This window comes from Syngnathus scovelli, chromosome 21 (genome assembly GCF_024217435.2).
Source record: "Syngnathus scovelli strain Florida chromosome 21, RoL_Ssco_1.2, whole genome shotgun sequence".
Taxonomy (NCBI): domain Eukaryota; kingdom Metazoa; phylum Chordata; class Actinopteri; order Syngnathiformes; family Syngnathidae; genus Syngnathus; species Syngnathus scovelli.
Window position 1 is genome coordinate 9907263 of NC_090867.1, and position 19169 is coordinate 9926431.

Sequence of the window (19169 nt, forward strand, 5' to 3'; positions counted from 1 at the left end):
ACAATAGCAAAAAATATAGCAAAAGAATGAATGGGCACATTGGACTCAATGCAAGTAGTAAATGAAAATGTAAAGTAATATTTGCAAATGATACGACAAAATCTTTCCGTAGAAAACGATTGTTTTGACGTTGTAGGATTTGGGCAATTGATTGGGCTCCTGCACGCACGTGCACCTTGAATCGGTTCGGAAGACGAACCAATGCCTGATTGTCTTTTGCCACGTCTCTATGATGCATTTGATAACTTTGGGCTGAATTTGAAAGTTAAGTGCACGTATTAAAAAAGAAGGAAATCCCTGCTGTATCATTTTTATTGGAATCATTTTCAGTCATTCAACGTTATTTGGAGCTAAAAATAAATACGATATGTTTGGGAGAGAGGACTTTTCAATGAGTTGATGTCAAACAGGCACCTCAGCGGACACGTAAACTCTGCAAATGCGCATTGGAACTTTATTTCTGGAACTTGACGTATCTGAAGGTTTGTGCGCGGACGCACGCGCGTTCTCGGCAATTGTGCATGTGCGCACGCTCCATCGAGCGAGCGAGCGAGGAAGAGACGCCGCCGCGGCCGGCCCTCTCGTCTCGGCCGTCACGGAAGAGGGACGCCGTTTGTGGGGGACGAGGGCAGAGAGGGGCTCTTGAGTGGCAAGGGCTCGCCGGGCGGCACCAGAAGCACCACGTTCTCCTTCTTGGGCAACCAGAAGGCGGGATAGAGGGGCTCCAGGAACTCGGCCTCGTAGCGGTGGATGAGCGTCATGGTTTGGTCCACGCCGTAGAAGGCCAGGAGGCCTCCGGCCGAGTCCACGTACACGCCTGCGGAGACACGCCTTTAGCCGGGACAAAGGCAAAATTGGAGCGAGTGTACGGACCGATTCGGGTGAACTTGGCCACGGCGAGGGGCGTCTCCACGCCGCTGTGCCAGGCGGAGAAGCTGCGGCCGTTCCAGTGCAGGCACCAGGAGAAGTTGTTGGCGCTGATGCAGCCGCTGCTGTCGCCGCCCTTGCGCTGGATACTCTTGTAGGTGAGGCCCACGTGCGTGCCCTCGCCGCCGACGTCCGCCTCAAAGTAATGGCGGCCCAGGTAGAAGCTCTCGGCCGCCAGCACCTGCCGCCAGTCCTGGAAGCGCTCGGGGAGGTCGGGGTAGGGATGCTGCCAGGGCGTGGTGTTGGTCACCTTGCGGTTGTCCTCGGTCAGACGCAGGAAGACGTGAGCCGTGTCCGGGTCCAAGCTCACCTGAGCGCCGTCTGCGTGACGGGAAAAATAGAAAAATTGCCGGGCCGGGCCGAGCCGAGCCGAGCCGAGCCGAGACGCCTCTTTTATTTACACTTGAGGAAGTCGGCTCGTGTGACGGGCTGGGGGAGGCTGCTGCTGTGCCTGGCCGCCACCGTGGTCTGGACCGTGGTCTTGATGCCCACCTTGTCTGAAAAGGAAGCCCGCTCACGCGGTTAAGGTTGCGCTCTTTTTTTTCTTCAAATTGAAATTGAAGCACTCCAACTGCAGTTGGACAAATTGCGCTCATGGCAAACGCTTGGCCGCTGACACGCAGGCGCGACATTCCACCGGCTGGCCCTGTCGGAACACGCCCGCTGAGGTTCAGGCTGCCTCCTTCCCGACTTCCAAACGGGTGGAAAGCCTTTTGCCGCTTGTTTTTCACTCACCGGCGTTGCAGGTCTCCTTGACCTTGTCCACGAAGGACGTGGCCAGCGTGTGGCACAGCTCCTGCGTGGCCTCGGCGATGACGCGGCTCAGCGCCTCGAGGCCGTCCATCAGGCCGATGTAGACGCCGGGCAGCGAGATGTCCGACGCCTCCTCCTTCCACTCGCAGTACTCCTGGAGACACGCAGAGTTGTTGCTCCCTTCCTCCCAGTGAGCATCACCCGGGGGGGGGGGTCACCTGTAGGAAGTCGACGTCGTTCTTGTGGCGGGAGAGCTTGTCCATCTGCGCCCGCGTCTTGTTAAGCTCGCCGCACCTTTGCTCCAGGTGGGCGCGGATGCCCTCGGCCTGGCCCAGCGCCTGCTTCTCCTCCACCTCCAGGATGTCGCTCACCTGCTTCTCCGCCTTCTCGGCCGCCGCCCGCAGCTGCTCAAACTGGGCCCTGACCACGTCCCGCACCTGGGTTACCGAGTTCTGGATGGACACGGCGTTGAGCTGCAGCTTGTCTATGGCGTTCTCGGCCGCTGTCACCGTTTTGGTCATCTCGCTGCGTTTGTCCTTCAGCTCCCTCTGAGGACAGACACGAGGCGGCGGGCGATGAAGGTCGGAGGCCGAGCGAGCCGTCGGCTGGAAACTCCCGTTTGAAGACGCGCTTTTGGGGGCCACTTGCCTCCAGCTGGCGTCGGGCCTGCGCCACGGGGACGGCGTCGTGGCCGCGGTGGTCGTCGGCCAGGCAGTCGCGGCACAGGCAGCGGGCGTCGGCACGGCAGAAGAGCTCCAGCGGCCACTTGTGGCTCTCGCAGGTGCGGCGCTCGATGTCGCGCAGCGGCGCCACCAGCCGGTGCTGCTGGAACTTGGCGTTCTCCAGGTGCGGCCGCAGGTGCGCCTCGCAGTACGACACCAAACACGTCAGGCATGACTTGAGCGCCCGCCGCGGACGCTCCATGCACGAGTCGCACACCACGGCGTCCTCGCCCGCCACTTGGTCTTGGTCCTGGTCCCCTGCCTCCTCCTCCTCCTCCTCCTCCTTGTCGCCCCCCTCTGCCAAAACAGGGACGAGCAAGCAGTTGTGACGCAGATTTGCCTACCCGTGCTTTCGACTGTCGCCCTGCGAGTGACGTCGCCCGATTGGACCGGTTCACGTCAAGTCGTGCGAGCACTCGTGTGCGTGCACTTTTGTCTCCCAGTTGTTGTGCCGCAGTGAACACGCGTGCAGTGGCGGAAAACGAGCGCGGCTGGCTCATGAGAAGAGTTGCTCGATTGAGCGCAAAGTTGTGCACGAACACGAGCGAATGCACGCGTCGGCGGAGCTCTTTGGCTGCGTGTCAACACAAACGCTCTTCCTCCCTCGCTCTCACCCGAATCGTCGTGAGGTGCGCCTTCTCTCTCTTCCGAGGCGGCTTGGGGCTCTTCCTGGCCCGCTCCTTGTTCAGAGACAGGGACGGCGTCGCGCTGCTGGGGCTCCTCTTGCGCGGGCTCCATGTCGCCGGATGAGCAGCTCGTCCGTCTCACACTTCCTCGTTTGAGGGCTCAGCTGACGCGAAGAGAAGGAAGGCTTCGGAGAGGAGCGGAGAAGCGGCCCCACCTCAAAGACGTCACTCGCAAAAGGGGGAGAGCCCGGCCCCTTTGGCTCCCGGACGGACGGCCCTTCCCCAGAGCGGCTGCCAAACCGGCCGGCAACATTCCTGCGCTCCACTGGAACGCGCAGCAAGCCAAGCAGGTGGCGCGTCTCTCACGCACAAGAAGGGCCGCCCAACGCCGCGCCAAACTTCCTTTCGACCAATGCAACATTCCAAAAGAATCACAAAGTGCCATTTCTGGGGAGGGAGCGCCAGGCGGTTTTATTTCGAGACTTTTTGAACAAAGATGCGCTCTTAAGTCCTTTGGATCTCAAAGAGTCTGATGTCGGTGTCGTACCAGATGGGAGGATCCAGGTTGCTACGGCGACCGGAAAACACAAGTGAGACGGACGGACGGACGGACGGCGTTCGCTTCCGCGCCGCAGTCAACGGCTCACCGCAAGTAGACCACACCCCACGTGTAGGTGTGCAGCCACCAAGCCGTGACGGCGTTCGCTTGGTACTTGCGGATCAGGATGGGGTGCGGCACGGGGAGCAGGCCCACCAGGGTCCCGTGCTGGAGGAACTTGAGGATTTCACGTTCGTCCGTCAGAGCCCTGAGCGCAAAGAAGACGACGACGACAGTTTGCTGCCAATGGAAATGTTTACGAGTCCATTCACACATGTTCACGAATTCAACTGCTTTCACCGCTTAACAAAAGTAGAACTTTGGCGCCGTCTTGTGGCATGTTGTGTACGGGTTGAAGTGCGCGCCTTTCTTTCAATAAAAGCAAAATGCAAAGGCAAAGAGAGAAGACTGAAATGGCAGCAAAGCCGCAAGCGGGTGGCCTCACTTGTCGATGCAGATCTTCTCCACCTGAGGGACCAGAACCTGCAGAAGTCGCATGATGGTCTGCAGCGGAAGCTTGGACTTCCACGACAACACCTGAAAATCACAAATCTTTTTGCTTTTCGTCGGATGCGTGGCTCGTCTATTTTAAACCGTTGACTTAGGGCGAACACGCGGCGAGGCGGACCGACCCAGTCCTGGGTGGCGCTCCAGGATGACGAGGGCGAGGGGGCGAGTTGGCCGGCCGCTCGGCTCTCCGTCCGCGTGCTGCCCTGCCGCGAGAAGACATTGGCTAATCCCGAGGCTGTGCCGGAATCAGGCTATTTGCCACAGTTCGGTTGCGCGCTCGCTTGCTCGCTCGCTCGCTCTCCAGATAAGAACACTGAGTCACCCATTTTCTTAAGACTATTACCTCGCCGGCTCTCTCCGAGTTGCACTCGATGTCGCCCAGTGCAGCGGCGTCCAAAACGGCCGCACCGTCATGACCGACGTGACACCTCTCTGTGGCGATCTCTGCGAGAGGAGAGGAGAGGAGAGGTCACGAGCCGTTTTTTTCTAAATCCTTCATAGCCATCATCTAAATGGGCCATATTGCCTCCGTGCTTTGGTGAGGGCCAGCCTCCTTATCAAGCAGAAAAACGTTGCCATACGGGCACCGCGTGGATCCATCAGGTCCCATCGGGGTCCAGGCGGGCGCTCGTCCGAGTCACCGCTGCCGCCGCTCTTCTTCTTCTTCTTCTTCTTTTTGCATAGCAGAGCCTCGTGGATGGCCGCCGGGTCCGCGTTGAGGTTGGCCAGCCGCTGGAAGAGGCTCCTCCTCCGGATCAGGGAGTACACCAGATTGCTGTTGCCTGCGTGCGACACCGGAGCACGGCAGGGCGGGTTGGGCTGGGCTGGGCTGGGCTCGGCCAGGGAGGCTCTGCGCTGACCGTCAAACTGGTACTGGATGATGTTGTTGAAGACCTCCAGCAGGAAGAAGACCAGCCGGTGGTTGTCGGGAGCCGAAAAGAGGAACCAGGGCTGGGAGAAAATCTCCAGGAGGTGCACAAGCTTGTTGGCCGACACCATGGACAAAGTCTTCAGGTAGGGAGAAACTAGGACAAAGGCGCGGGACACGTGATGCCGAGGACACACGTCGGCGAAGGGCCAGACGGACGAGATGGGACCCCGGAGACACGGCCCCGCCCGCCCGGAGACACTGCTCACCGTTGACGATGACGGTGAGCAGACAGTGGAAGAGTGGCTGCAGGCGCTGGTTCCCGCAGGTCATCATCCTGTGAAAGATCTGCGGAGGACACAGCGACGCGTCGAGGGACGCTTTGACGCTCTCCCCCCTCCGGCCGCCACCCGCCCGTTACCACCAGCAGCAAGTCGGCGTGCGTCCCGCTGAAGACCGGCACGTCCAAGGGGATGCGCAGCGTGAAGGGTTTGTTGAGGCGCACGCCAAAGTTCCTCTCACCGCTCAGCAGCAGCAGGATCAACACGCCCATGTGGACCAGGTCCGCGCCGGCTGCCAAAGACACGCAAATCGTGTAAACGTAAATCTGGGGCGCCCGGAGCCGAGCTGAGCCGAGCCGGGCCGGGCCGGGCCGCTCACCGGGATCGGCGCGAGCCTCGTTGAGGAAGAAGAGGATGGGGACCAGCACGTCCAGAACGTCGCTGCTCTTCAGCACAAAGAAGAGGAATTTCTGCACAAGCGCGTGAGCCGGACCGTTAGCCTCAGCGTTGTTTGGAGGCACGTCAGAAGGACATGTCCGGACAGGTGCTCGCTCACCTTGTTGAAGTGGCACAGTTTCCACAAGAGGATGAGTAGCTCCTGGTGGAAGATGATCTTCTTAGAGGAGTTGGGCAGGTAGGTCTGCATCAGAGGCTTGTTGAGGAGCCGGCTCACACCTTTCAGGATGAAGCCCAAGTCCTGAAACAAGGAGTGAGCGAGCGAGCAAAGTCAAGGGAGAAACTCCCGTCTCCTCCCTCCCTCCCTTCCTCACCTCTTCTCGATGGATCCTGGACAGGAAGTTGACAAACTGGTTCTCAGGAACACTTGACTGCAAGGCCAGATGCCGGTGTCAAAAGCGCCTTCGACGCTCGGGTTCGACGTCGGCCGTGTTGGGAATCCGGCGCTCTTTGCCAAATCCATATTTGGTTTTTGTCCAGATAGAAATATGGAGTGGGCCTCAAGTTCCGAGCAAAAGGACCTTGGGAAGTCTCAAAGGCAAAACGCGTGTGCCTTTCCAGCTCGGCTTGTGCCACCCACACGAGGCGGCCGTTCCCAACACGACCGGCCACGGCCGGCCGGCACGTACGTGCGTCTCGTGGACCGCGGGCCGCTCCAGAGCCACCAGGAGGACGTGGAGCGCTTGTTCCACCAGCAGGCGGCGCCGGTCCGTTAACAGCAGGTGCTCGTAGGGGAAGCCCCATCCCCAAGGCTCGTAGGCGCACACTACGTTCAGCAGTGACGTGAACAGCGGGAGTGTGTGTCTGCGGGCGGGCACGGCGGGCAGGCACGCCAAGCACACGTCTCAAATCGGCCGACACAGTGTCCTGAAGTCTGGTGGCGTGTGCGAGCGAGCAACGTACCTGTTGGCGGCGGAGCAGAAGAAGAGCAGACAGCGGTCGGCGCTGCGGCGGGCCGGCTCCAGGTAAAGTACCTCCGAGAAGCATGTCAGCAGCAGCTTGAGAAGCTCCGTCCTCAAAGGCACAAAAGCAAAGCGCGTTGACGCCCAACGCGAGCGAGCGTGCACGGGTGGGCGGGCGGGCGCGCCTTATGGGGGCGAGCGGGGCCTGGGGCACCTGTTGCTGTCGTGGCTGGAGTTGAGCGGCGGCGGCGGCGATTGGGAGAAGCCCACACCCGTTTCCCAGATCAACTCGCAGCTATCCACCGGGTCGGCGCCAACTTCCTGCGGCCCGCATCGCGCGCGCCGTTAGCACTCAGCAGCCACGCCAAGGGCTCACACCTATTACTAGTTCCGGAAGAAATTTAGCCTGCAACGACTCAAGCGCATTTTCAGCGTTAGCTGCTCACTCTTCCACTCACTCGTCAAACATGGCCGCTCCTTACTGAGCGACTACTGAAGATGCTAATGAGATTCGCTACTTTTGTGGTGTGAGCAAACAACACGCCCCGTCGGCTCCAACACAAAACCAACAGCGAGCGACGGCAAGCAAAACGGCCACGTTTGCACAATGCATTGCGGCTAACTCACCCGCCCGTCACGTTTGCGAGCCTGGACGGTGAAGCCGGGACAGAAGAGAAGGTCGCCCACCGCCACGAGGAGCGACTCGCCCAGGGGGCGAGCGCCGTCTGGCTCGGCATCGTCGCCGTCGTCCCGGCAACGCTGCGGGAGGCGTGAAAAGGGGTCCAGAAGGGGCTGTCAATTGGGGGGGCGCTGTCAATTGGCGGAGGGGGGCGTCGGCTCACCTGCTTGCGGGCGGGCAGGCCGGCCCACATGAAGCCTCGCCAGTCGGCGTCCTCCAAGACGAAGGGCAGCACGCGGGTCAGCAGACGGACGCAGTTCAGGACCGAGACGCGCTCTCGCTCCGAGCGGCAGCCGGTGCCTGCCGCCCGTGACAACTTCCCCACCGCCTGAAGGAAGGCCCGCCCGCCCGTCCGCCCGCCCGCCCGATAAAGTCAGCTCGGCCGGCCGTTTGCAAATATCGACCGACTGTCAGTTGCCATTGAAGAAAAGCAATGGCGAGACGAAGCGGATCGCACCTTGTAGCACAAGGTGGCCAGGTTGGACGGAGACTCCTCCCTCAACGCTCGGATCTCGGCCGCCGGAACCAAGGCAAAGATGTCCTGGACCGACACGGACGGCTCGGCCCAGAACTGCTCCCAGAAGACGTCGTCCGAGGCTTCCACGGCCTACGCGCGCAGACAGAACATTAGCGGCCCTGGACAATGTCCACAGACCATCCATCCCGCTGTTCAAACACTTTTTCTTTTTAGACAAGGAGCTCAATAACAATGAATACATGACTAAAACATTGTCGACTGCGTGCGTGTTGATCAGGATACACGGACGAGAGTGCACCGACTTTTACTGGCTGTCACTCAAATGTGTCGTTTGACAGGCGAGGGCGGGTCAGTCCAGTCCAGTCCACAGCGTGTCGTGCGTGGAGTACGTTTTACTTGCGCCTGGCTGCAAAAAGTGAGTTGTTGCGCGTAGCCACCACGAAAAGGGGGTAGATGCGAGTGGCCACCACCAAAAGTGTGTTGATGCGCGCGCGTGCCATGCGACGCGTATTGCTGTGCCATCTGTTGGCGTCGTGTGAGCGAGCCGAAGCGCTGCGCTGCGCCGCGCTCTGGTTCAGCTGTCTGACCTGAGTGGTGCTGGTGAGTTGGATCACAGCCTTCCTGAAGTGAAGTTTGCTGTCGCCGTTCCCCATGTCTCGTCCTGGCGGTGTCGGTTCGGTTCGGTTCGGTTCGACTACAGGTGGCGTGCAGCAGCGACTGGCAAGCAGCAGGTGTTTGCTGATGAGGAGGGCGCGTTCAGGCCCTGCTCGGACAATAGACGACGATGTGGAGGAGCCGCGGTCCCCAGATGTTCACCCTTCTCGTATCTCATCGCACCAATGAACGTTTCCCCCCCCCCCCCCCCCCCCTAATTTCTTTGAGTTACCTCTGTTTACATGTAGCGGACTAAAGGTCATATTGAAATGTACAAGAACATATATGACATCTGGAGTGTTTACCTTCAGGAAAATATCCCAGTTACGACCGTCCTCGAAGGCAGCACCGTTGCTTCGAGCAGGAACTCGGCCGGAAAACTTCCGGGATCGAGTTTTTTTTTTTTTATCCGCTCGACGGTGACGTCACTCTCATCAGGTGGACACTTGTAAAGTTGTGCCACCGCCATAAACGCTTCAACAAGCAGTCACGTGATTCAAATCTTTTTAGTGTTGATCATTTAAGAGGAGCGCAGTGACGTCACATGAAGAGTCTCAGTAGGGGGCCCAGAAGGGGGTGTGTGCGCCCGCGCGCGCATCTGTGCGTAACGCAACTGCCTCCGGCGTCCCCGCCCAAACGTCGAGTGGATTTTGATGGAGGACGCCATGCGGCGTGCTGTGGCATTGGTCCTCTTGGCCTCTATCTTTTGCTGCTCATCAGCAGGGGGCGCCGGCGTAAGCGGCCGACCCGTCTCGCCGCCCGTGGCCCGGCTTTGGACCGAAAGTCCGTTTTTTCCCCTCTCTCTTTCAGGCCGGGGTCTTCGAGCGAGCGAGAAGACGGCTGCCGAGGCAGACGCTTTTGTCGTCGTCGTGGAGCTCAGGTGAGCCGTCGTCAAGTCGGGACGCGTCGGCGCAGGAATGAGGCCGACGCTCGCTCGATCGGGCTGCGGTTAAGCGCGGCGTGCTGCCATCCGTCCGCAGGAATCTGCCTGAACGGAGGAACGTCCGTCCCCAGCCTGACGACGGGCCGACACATGTTCTGCTTGTGTACCGACGCTTTTGAGGGAACCTTCTGCCAGACGGGTGAGAACGCCAGGGAGGGGCCAGGACCTCGCTCGCGATTGGACGCCACTCGTCTCGATAACGGTGGCCAGAAGGGCTCGGGCTGCTATCTCTGCAATAACAGGCGAGCGACACTTAGGTTTCGAGTGGAGCCGAACCGCAGCGCAGCGCAGCGCAGCGCACTGCATCGCATTGGCTGCCGCAGACGGACAGCGCCCGGCCCGCTTGCCCGCCCGTGTCTGACTTTCGGATGCCATTGCGTGTCTAACGTGGCGGCGTCTGTCCCAGCGGCAGCTTTCCCGGCGGCTTCCGGCGCCGACTGCTACGAGGGCGTGGGGCTTTACTACCGAGGCTTCCGATCCCAATCGGAGAGCGGTCGCCCGTGCGAGCGCTGGGACGCCGACACCAGGCGACGCTACCTGAGCTTGGACGTGGACGGCGGGAGACACAATTACTGCAGGTCCTCCCTCCGCCAAACACTTTGCCCCCGATGACGAGGACTAGGTTTCAACCCGAATGGAATGCTTTATTTAACGGATGCTGCTGTCGGCCCTCAGGCCGTCGGCCAGGCAAAATGTCCAGTCTTTCGGCTCGCACGGCCCTGTTCTAGAAGGACGGCAGCCAAACAAGACTCTGTCTCGTGCGCTGATGCAGCTAACATGCAAGACGCGCAAAGTTGCATGCGCAACCGTGTAATAATCGGCGCCTCCATCAGGAACGTGCGCTTCAAGCGCCGCCCGTGGTGCCACGTGTGGAAGGAGCAGCGGCTGACTTGGGAATATTGCCACGTTCCTTCATGCGCCTCGCGTAAGTCCTTGTCGTCCTTTGAGCGGGCTGGAGCGCCACTGGCCGGTATGCACGCGGTTCAAAGTCTTGGAGTGAAAACACCTCGGCGCTCTCCGATAGTGCAACCGTTGGTGTTGGCAGCGCCCACCGAGGCCCCCGGCACCACACCTGCAGGTAAGCCCCGCCCCCCCATCATTTCTCGTTCACGGATTCCCGAGTGACGGCCGGCTGGCTCGCGTTGTTGTGGTGCCAGCAAGCACTCGCCCCCCGCGGAGTCCCCCGTCCGGTAAGCTGCGCCCAATTCCTGCGCCAGGTGTGGCGACGCACGCACGCACGCGCGCCCTGATCCCCTTTCTCTCCGTTGCCAGCGTGGGCCACGTGCGGGCGTCGTTCTCGCCGCAAGCAGATGCGTATCGTGGGCGGAGCGGCGGCGCCGGTGGAGTCGCAGCCGTGGCTAGCCGCCATCCTGTGGCGCGGCAGGTCCAAAGAGAAGGTCTTCCGCTGCGGGGGCAGCTTGATCGCCCCCTGCTGGGTCCTCAGCGCCGCTCACTGCTTCCCCGACGGGTAAGCCGCACGCTTCCTGAGCAAAAGGGAAGAAAGCCATTAGGTCCCCATTTGCTTTATTGCATGGAGCAAAAGGGAAGAAAGGTGCCCATTTGCTTTGGCTGCAGGGCGCGCACCAACGAGCGGCGCTTCCTGGTGGCGCTGGGGAAGAGCGCCCTCAACCGGAGCGAGACCCTGGAGCAGATCTTCCGCGTGGACAAAATCATCTTGCACCCCGACTTTGACAACGAGCGAGGCAATTACGACAACGACATGGGTGAGTCTCCGCTAGGTCACCGAAAGTCCGGTGCCAATTCAAGACGTACGTGCGTGTGACCGATCCACCGGCGCTCGCAGCGCTGCTCAAGCTGACGCCCAAAGCAAACGGCCGCTGCGCCCGGGAAAGCGCCGGGGTGCGCCAGGTGTGCCTGCCCACCGCCGAGGGCCGCCGCGACCTCCCCGCCGGCTTCCCGTGCGAGATCGCCGGCTTCGGCAAAGAGAAGCACGGCCTGTGGTACCACTCGCAGCTCCTGCGGCAGGCGCACGTCAACCTGTTGGACGCCGGCGTGTGCGGCGCCGCCGATTATTACGGGGACAAGATCACAGTCAACATGTTGTGCGCCGGCCGGGAAGACTGGACACAGGACGCCTGCGAGGTGAGAGCACCCGGCCGGCGGCGTAGCGCTTTGTCCGGGCGTTTTCGTGGCTGGGATCGCTGACGTGCCAGCGCGGATTGCACATTAGAAGATGGCTGGGACTTTGTTCCTTCCCCCCCTGCCTGCCTGCGTGGCTGCCTGCCTGCCTGCCTGCTTGGCTGCCTGCCTGCCTGCGTGGCTGCCTGCCTGCCTGCGTGGCTGCCTGCCTGCCTCAAACGTTCAAATGAATTCATTAAGACCCCAATGCCCTGTATATTTGCACGCGCGTACAACTTTGAGCCGTTTGCGTTCAGGGCGACTCCGGCGGTCCTCTAGCGTGCCAAGTGGACGGGCGTTTCGTGGTGGTTGGCGTGGTCAGCTGGGGCGAAGGCTGCGCCCGCCAGCGCCGACCTGGAGTCTACGCCAAAGTCGGCAACTACAGACAATGGATCCGGCAGCACGCCGGCGTTTGACCACCGGGGCGGCGACACTTCCAATTGCTCCAATTCTTTCGACATGACTCCGTTTTTCAAGCCCTTTACCACAGTCAAATTGGCGTGCAGTTCGGTGCTTAACCTGAGGATGGCGGCACAGCGCACACGTCGAACACCCGTTGAGCAGCTCCGAAAAGTGGATTTGGGGAGGACAAACACCACCCCATATCAATTTCTTTCAAAGTCTGATATATTGTTAGACTTGACATTTTTTTGTTCAAAACTGTTCATTAGATTATTGTTTTCATCCCGAACTCAAGACCAGCTTTTTTGACAATACTGTGGTGATTCAAAGGTTGAAGTAAAACTTTTGAAACCTTATGTGTGGGTCGATCGCTGCATAGCACTTCAACGGAGTGAGTTGAGGCAGCCTTATTCATTTTTCTGCTTCGGCAATCGAAAAAGACGCTCACCGCCGGCCGATATGCAAGCACGCGTTCGCGATGACTCCGAAGAAACCGTTTGTTTGGCTTGCTCGCTCGCTCGCTCGCTCGCTCGCTCACTCACTCACCGTCGAAAATAGACGAGAAGTAGCTGGCATTGTCCACCGGAGGGCAGCCTTGTGCTGGGCCGAGTGGTCGCCGCCGCCGCACGTTCGAGACCCGCTGGAGGTTCACATGCACGCACGCCCGCCCGCACGCACGCGCAAATGACTGACGAATGATTTTTTCTGGTGACATTTTTTGACAAACGGGGCGGAATCACGACTGGAATACTGCTTCATGATTGGCTGAGGGCTCTAGAACTGTGTGGAGGAATGAGAATAAAAGGTTGTGAAAGTGGGCCTGAATATGCAAATGAGGTGCTCTGTGATTGGTTGGATTCTGAGTGGGGGCGGTTTCCCTAAAACATTTTCAGTTTCATCGACAGTGGTGTATTTAATAACCATAGACATTGTTAAGGCAAGATTTTTTTAATCTCTACAAAGACAAAACAATGTTTAATCTGCAAAAAAAAGAAACTTAAGGTCGTGTGTATGACTTTTAAGTTTGACGAAATAGCATAAAAAAGAGAGAAGATTTCACATTTCTTTCCATTGGCGTCTTAGACAAGTCTTAGGTTTGTAGTCCTTTGTTTCTCAAATGACGTGGCGGAGAGAGAGAGAGAGAGAGAGAGAGAGAGAGAGAGAGAGAGAGAGAGAGAGAGAGAGAGAGAGAGAGAGAGAGAGAGAGAGAGAGAGCGCGAGAGAGAGGGAAGTCAATCAATCTGTTGTGGTGCGCCGGTACCAAAAACGGGCTCTGAAGTCATCACTGCAAGTCATAAAACCCGGATTGGTGGGCGAGTGGACAATGCAGCGTACGATGTTGTTGTGACCCAGCGACAGCAGGTTTTTCCTCTCGGCCGTACGTGAATCCCAGCAGCACAGGCTGATGGTGCGCTCATCGGGAAGCAGAACATAATCTTCCGTGTGGTTGAACACGCCCTGCGTACGATGCATCTGACGACCGCTCAGGCCGGCTCCTAAAACGCCAAAGGCATTTTTGACAGCGTGAATGACTTGAACTATCTGGAGACAATTGCAAATTGAAGAAATTCTTGAAATCACCTGTGTATTTCACCAACATTCGGCCTGTGGATATTTCCCACAGTTTGACCACTGAATCTTTCCCACTGGAAAGGATGTACTTGGAGTTCTTGGTAAAGATGGCTGAGCAGACCTCTGCCCCATCATGAGCTTTGTCAAAGGTGGTCACACAGCGATTGGAGACACCATCCCATAGTTTAATGCTGCCGTCCTTGCTGCAGCTGACGTAGCTGTTGGCTGTCGGGTTGTAACTAACGCCGCTAATAGTGTCGGTGTGTTGGTCCGCTGGGTTGCAGGACACAAAACACTGAAAGGTGTTGACGTCATAAAGACGCAGGGTGGGGTGCTGTGTTCCAACTAGAAGGTAATCTCCAGATGGGTGAAAAGAGATGGCACGCAGCATCTCTGCTTCCTGAGAAGAGAAGGATTTTTTGGGACTCATCAAATATGAGCACGAGTATCAAACTCGTAGGCTTTGTGCACAATCGCTGACCTGTACATATTTAAACGCTCGCTTTGCAGAAGGCTTTGAGTAGTCGAAGAGTTTGAGAGTGTAATCCCTTGAGCCAGAAGCGAGGATCTGTTCAGTTGGATGGAAGGCCAGGCACGTAACTTCATCCACGTGGTCATACAGTGTTCGAATCACCGGGTGATTCTCCATGTTTTGCTGAGCTGTCTCATTCATCATAACCTATACCAAAAAATAAATATATATGAGGGTATTGTTAACACGCAGCATTTTTTAGAACTGACCTCAATCGGCATGGCACTTTTTGCCAGCATACGCTCAGTGTCCAGTATCTTGATGGAAGCATCAGCTGAGCCTGTGGCGATTAGCTGGCCATCCCGACTGTAGGTGGCAACCCGACATGGTCCCTTATGGGAAGTAACATAGCACGTTTCATATTCAGATGCCTCCGGAGACATTGTCTGGACGTCAGCATCAAATTCCAGATCAATTCCCACACCGGGCGCGACTGTATCAGAGCGCCCGATGGCATATTGCACAGCGCTGTCATCATTTTCCATACCTGTGACACAAATGACATCAATGGTTATTGTCAAGACACACCGGCAAGAAACAAATACACAGAATAACTTACCAATTTTTACCAGCTGGACGAGCTGTTCAGATGGCGACACCACGTTTGCAGGTTTAATTTCATTGACTAAACTGTTGGCGATGCCGGTGTATCCATCGTAGAGGAGCTGGCTTATGATGAGTTTATACAGATGCTGGCGATCTTTCAATGTCGGTTTAGGTCGATACATCTTCTGTCACAGACCAAATCAAAGGCCAAAAGGTATCCAAGGAATAGCTCACACACTGTTGGCAAATGGCTCGATCATGCACACGTAGGATTTGGGATGAAATGACTAAAAAGCTCCCTCGCTCCCTCCCTCCCTCGCTACCTACCTCCCTCGCTCCCTCCCTCCCTCGCTACCTACCTGCACGTCGTATTGTTAGCTTTGGAGCTCGAGTTCAACCAAAAGCGAAGCACTTCCAATGACTTGTATCATGAAACGATCAAACTGACAAAATGTGGGGAAACCTTGCAATACTTTCTACTTGAGACAAAAGTAAAACTACTTTTTGTCACGAAAGCACTAAATCGCACCTTTGAATTGCACTGCGGGACACAAGCGTGCTAGTCGACGCGGTTGTTGTACTTGCTTCGATTCTTCTTCGTCTCCAGCAGCTATTTCGGCGATTTTAGCCCATTACTGCCACCTACTGGTGACCTATATTACGCCGTTCTATTTGAGATTCTAATTTGAACTGTCAAAACAACTACAACAACGGGGTGGGGCGGGGTGGTGGTTGGAACTAACCACGCTATTTGTAGGACGTCAAAGCGGACAAGTGAGTAGCTTGCATTTTAAAATGTACACCCAGACAGTACCAAAAGATTTTATTGTACACTATTATAATAGGTGCATTCAAATGGAAATCTTTTCATCTAGTTTTAAACGTTGTACATTAGAAACAAAGACGACTGGAATGGTAAATGGCAAAAAACATGGTAGCTCAATGCAAATTCACTGAACGCATGATATTGTCATAATACACATCATAGACACACAGACAGACAGACAATTTGAGACATGATCCATGATAATCAAGCCCACGCCACCTCAAGCATATTTTCCACAGTCAGCAGTTTTTCTCTGGGTTTTCCAAATGATTCACCCCTATTCATCTCCACACTGTCAATCTTTTCCCAATCCGAGAAGGTTACAGGCTTCACTCCTTTGGAGATAAGAAAAAAATGCACTTCAGTGACGAGAACTTCTTCCTTTGGAATGGATGAAAATCAATACATCACATTGACCAGAAAGGTACCTCTTTTTTCAAGTAGAGTTCTAATAGTTTGTGCTCCAGGCTTAGCAGCAGACATGTCCAATTTCCCTGAATCCATGTCTTCCATGAGGGATCTTGCAGTGTCAAAACTATTATTCATCGTGGTGGCGATCACACCGGTCGGGCCTGTCTTCAGCCACCCGCTGCAATATAGACCTAAAGGGAAGGAGCGGTGTCGATGAACGTTTACTCGCTTAATTATCGCTGGTTGTATGTGTGGGTAGCTACCCGGCGCTTGCTGAACACGGCCCAATTTGTTCGGGACGATGGCTCTGCCGGAGTCAAATGGGACCGACGGGTCAATGAGGACGCTCTTGTAGCCAACGCTGCTAATGACAAGGCCGCAGGTCACGTCCTCCACCTCGTCGGTGAGCACCGCGCGAGCAGCTTCACCTGAACCCTGGTCACGTGCAAGCAGACAAGTTGATTGAGCACGTTAATTGAGCAGGCGAGATGTTCAAATCCACCTCCAGTTTGTTGACTGCCAGTCGGATGGCAGCTGTGCCGGTGCCGTCACGATTCGGAAGGACCAGGACAGGGCTCCGGAAGAATCGGAGTCCCCAAGTGCGCGAGGCTTTGCTTCTTCTTTCTTCTTCCTCCTTTGTTGGAAGCTCAAGAGCTGCTTTTAACAGCAACTCTGTGAGACGTTTTCTTGGTCTTGGTAAACCTGAAACAGCAAAGGCACGCTTGGCTGGATTAGACAGAGCAACACAGAGTAGAAAGTGATTCTGAACTTCCTGTAGTGGTGTGAAAGTTGGAGAAGATTTTATTCAAGCACCCCTAATCCAACCACCTACCATTAATCAGCTCTGTTGTTATTTCTCTGGGCAAGGTCAGTTGAACGAGGACAGATAAGATGTTGTGAAAGGGATGAGTGAGTGTGGAGTGAAAAAACAGCAGCAGCAGCAAGTGATTTCTTGCAAATATTTCGATGACTTCTCACCTGGAAGAGCCTCAGGGACACCCTCGAAATCGGATGGCAGCATCTCCGGTCTGGTGCCTGGGAGCTTCACAATTTCTCGAAGCTCCTGTTATTATATGCAGTATAAATGTTAACCTGACATTTTTTCCATGTTTCAATTTTCAACCATTTGTAATTGATTGAATCATGAATCATTTCTGGCACTCTTGATGTCCTGTGGCACTATAAATTGCTAGTGCAACAGATATCTGCTTTTGGGGGAGGAGATTCAGGTATGATGCTTTGAAACAGGTGCTTTAGCCAAAAGACTTCATCGTCAGCTGGTGTTATTTGCTACTCGCATACCTTGATAGTGCACGCAACCTGCATGGGTCCTCTTCTGCCGACAATAAGCACCCTGCGGATCTTGCTCTCCATCAGAGCTTCAAGGGCAGGCTGAGTGATGTCAGTCTTCTGCAGATAATCGTATTTTCATTTGTGACAACAACAGGAAAACTGGAATTGAATTGAACCTCAAGTATTCCATGATTTCGTCACATACCTTTAAAATATCAGTAGGTGACAGTAGTATTCGTGCTACGTCCAAAGCCACATTGCCCTGTCCCACAATGACTGCTGTTTCACAACTCAGGTCAGGGCTCAGCTGAACAGGAGACAAAAAAAAGTTTACAAAGTGATACTTGAGGATCAAGAAGCCAAAGAAGACGTACCTCTCGACAGCTCGGCAATCCATTGTACCAGCCCACAAAGTCTTTGGCAGAATATACATCAGCCAAGTCTTCTCCAGGTATCCCCATCCTCCTGTTTCCTTCTGCCCCATAGCTCTAATATAACATACAATAAATGAGTACAAATGCTCAAAGCTAGTTGCCCCCCCCCCATAAGCGTCTTACCAGTATTACTGCATGGTACGCTTGCTGCAGCTCTTGTATGCTCACATCCTTGCCGACGTTCACATTTCCGTAGAAACTACAGCGCGCATGTTTTGCTGTCTGCGTGAACGTGTTGATGACATTCTGAGGAGATAAATTGAAATGCTAAATTCAGTGAAGTCATGTTACAATAATAATGTGCTCGTATGATGAACTTTTAAGATTGAGAGGCTTTGCCACGGACAAATTCACTCTGTATCATTTATTTGACCTTGACTTCTGGATGATCAGGGGCAACCCCAAATCTGACGAGGCCAAAAGGGACAGGTAGTCGCTCGTAAATATCCACCTCAACATCTTGACGGGCCTGGGGAGGGGAGAAAAAAAAGCTCTGATTCTAGTTTGTGTTGGCCCCTGGTATCAGATGAGTTTTTCCTTGACGTATTTAAATGTTTCATATGATCACCTGAAAACACTAGCCCCTTGGTGTGACGTTCTATGACGTCATGAAAAGACTAAATGTGTACAGTGTTTACCTTCATCAAATGCTGTGCTGTATAGAATCCTGCTGGTCCGCTGCCAACAACACACACCTTTGGCTTGCATGAGGAAAATGCTGCCACTCCTACAGGCAATACAAAGAAATGCTTGATCATTTCTTTAGAGAGCTGCTGAATATCAGATCATGCAATAAAGGGACTCACCACGTCGATTTATCCATCTACTTCTTCTCCACGTCCATAATGCGACATCGCTAAACAGCTTTTGAAAGCCAGACATTTTGGAATTTTCGGGCTTCAGATAAACATTAGTGTTCCAGTTAAGCAACACCCACTACAGGGACCGAGAGCAAAAGCCAAGGTACCACCCCAAAAAAAAAAAAAAAAAAAAAAGAGACTTCTTTTGGTCGGATTCGTCCACTGGACTTGGTTACTGATGCAGCAAGTTTTAATGAAACACTTATTAACTTGATCACACTATGAAAAGTGCATCTTCTAGTTTGCATTTTTTTGCTGTGTACCACCAAAAGTAGTCCCACAGAAAAATAAAATCAGCGCATACGTTCCCCCTTGACTATTTTAATCCATCCATTTTCTATATGAAATATTGAAATAGAATGAATTAATATGGGGAAAAAATATTTCCAAGTCTTCTTGTGGAAGAAATCATTGCAAATTACCCAATTAGAATAAACGAGTGTTCATTCAATTCAATCTTGCATTTAAATGCAAACTTACAGTTGAATGCTAACTTTTATTCTATTCTATTTATGATTTTATTCGAGTTATATATAATGTCTTTTGTAATCGTACCTGCAATGCTCCTTTGCGATCATGTTTTTTAAGCATTTACATCATCACAAACTACAATCAATTTCGAAATGGCATTTACTTATGACATACTAATGAGGTTAATTTGTTCCGTTTATGTTCGGGTTATTGAACGCATTTTAAAACAAAACAATGCCCCATTGATTGAATGACAAACGTTGACTCAAGCAAGTTGAAGACAAAT

The 19169-nt window shown here is 54.8% G+C and overlaps 5 protein-coding genes across 17 annotated transcripts; 1 reads left to right on the forward strand and 4 right to left on the reverse strand.

The window, feature by feature from the left end:
- Positions 1-294: 294 nt before the first annotated feature.
- Positions 295-3327, reverse strand: trim16 (tripartite motif containing 16). The gene is made up of 7 exons (XM_049759887.1): positions 3017-3327; positions 2329-2699; positions 1899-2228; positions 1663-1834; positions 1329-1424; positions 874-1248; positions 295-817 (listed from the first exon to the last, which is right to left on the reverse strand). Exons 1-7 carry the CDS (start codon positions 3138-3140, stop codon positions 594-596), a joined length of 1692 nt encoding a protein of 563 aa, XP_049615844.1. The 5' UTR covers positions 3141-3327; the 3' UTR covers positions 295-593.
- A 145-nt stretch (positions 3328-3472) lies between these two features.
- hid1b (HID1 domain containing b) lies at positions 3473-8907 on the reverse strand. Of its 5 annotated transcripts, none has more exons than XM_049759841.2 (20): positions 8760-8907; positions 8388-8563; positions 7780-7929; positions 7486-7650; positions 7271-7402; positions 6858-6964; positions 6645-6755; positions 6371-6545; positions 6056-6112; positions 5842-5982; positions 5665-5731; positions 5426-5577; positions 5274-5352; positions 4997-5161; positions 4718-4918; positions 4480-4580; positions 4259-4339; positions 4072-4163; positions 3676-3834; positions 3473-3596 (listed from the first exon to the last, which is right to left on the reverse strand). In XM_049759841.2, the coding sequence occupies exons 2-20, from the start codon at positions 8451-8453 to the stop codon at positions 3533-3535; spliced, it is 2265 nt and encodes a 754-aa protein (XP_049615798.1). In that variant the 5' UTR covers positions 8454-8563; positions 8760-8907; the 3' UTR covers positions 3473-3532. The 5 variants fall into 5 exon arrangements, with proteins under 5 accessions (XP_049615798.1, XP_049615796.1, XP_049615797.1 ...); XM_049759839.2 differs by having other exon boundaries at positions 5665-5755; XM_049759840.1 differs by having other exon boundaries at positions 5665-5755; positions 8388-8538; positions 8760-8906.
- A 138-nt stretch (positions 8908-9045) lies between these two features.
- Positions 9046-12294, forward strand: plaub (plasminogen activator, urokinase b). 4 transcript variants are annotated; one of them, XM_049759879.1, is made up of 10 exons: positions 9046-9188; positions 9265-9334; positions 9435-9975; positions 10231-10322; positions 10422-10475; positions 10555-10587; positions 10670-10865; positions 10973-11121; positions 11202-11500; positions 11794-12294. In XM_049759879.1, the coding sequence occupies exons 1-10, from the start codon at positions 9108-9110 to the stop codon at positions 11950-11952; spliced, it is 1674 nt and encodes a 557-aa protein (XP_049615836.1). In that variant the 5' UTR covers positions 9046-9107; the 3' UTR covers positions 11953-12294. The 4 variants fall into 4 exon arrangements, with proteins under 4 accessions (XP_049615836.1, XP_049615837.1, XP_049615838.1 ...); XM_049759880.1 differs by having other exon boundaries at positions 9435-9536; positions 9804-9975; positions 10231-10475; XM_049759881.1 differs by having other exon boundaries at positions 9435-9536; positions 9810-9975; positions 10231-10475.
- A 573-nt stretch (positions 12295-12867) lies between these two features.
- cstf1 (cleavage stimulation factor, 3' pre-RNA, subunit 1) lies at positions 12868-15256 on the reverse strand. Of its 6 annotated transcripts, none has more exons than XM_049759932.2 (6): positions 15118-15256; positions 14602-14773; positions 14252-14529; positions 13992-14189; positions 13520-13910; positions 12868-13434 (listed from the first exon to the last, which is right to left on the reverse strand). In XM_049759932.2, exons 2-6 carry the CDS (start codon positions 14768-14770, stop codon positions 13175-13177), a joined length of 1296 nt encoding a protein of 431 aa, XP_049615889.1. In that variant the 5' UTR covers positions 14771-14773; positions 15118-15256; the 3' UTR covers positions 12868-13174. The 6 variants fall into 6 exon arrangements, with proteins under 6 accessions (XP_049615889.1, XP_049615886.1, XP_049615890.1 ...); XM_049759929.2 differs by having other exon boundaries at positions 14602-14825; positions 15118-15232; XM_049759933.2 differs by having other exon boundaries at positions 14602-14770; positions 15118-15211.
- Positions 15257-15394: 138 nt separating this feature from the next.
- On the reverse strand, positions 15395-18507 carry fdxr (ferredoxin reductase). The gene is made up of 12 exons (XM_049759914.1): positions 18359-18507; positions 18191-18279; positions 17926-18021; positions 17676-17798; positions 17493-17606; positions 17324-17425; positions 17128-17235; positions 16804-16888; positions 16328-16527; positions 16089-16260; positions 15843-16016; positions 15395-15749 (listed from the first exon to the last, which is right to left on the reverse strand). The coding sequence occupies exons 1-12, from the start codon at positions 18432-18434 to the stop codon at positions 15619-15621; spliced, it is 1470 nt and encodes a 489-aa protein (XP_049615871.1). The 5' UTR covers positions 18435-18507; the 3' UTR covers positions 15395-15618.
- Between the last annotated feature and the right edge of the window lie 662 nt (positions 18508-19169).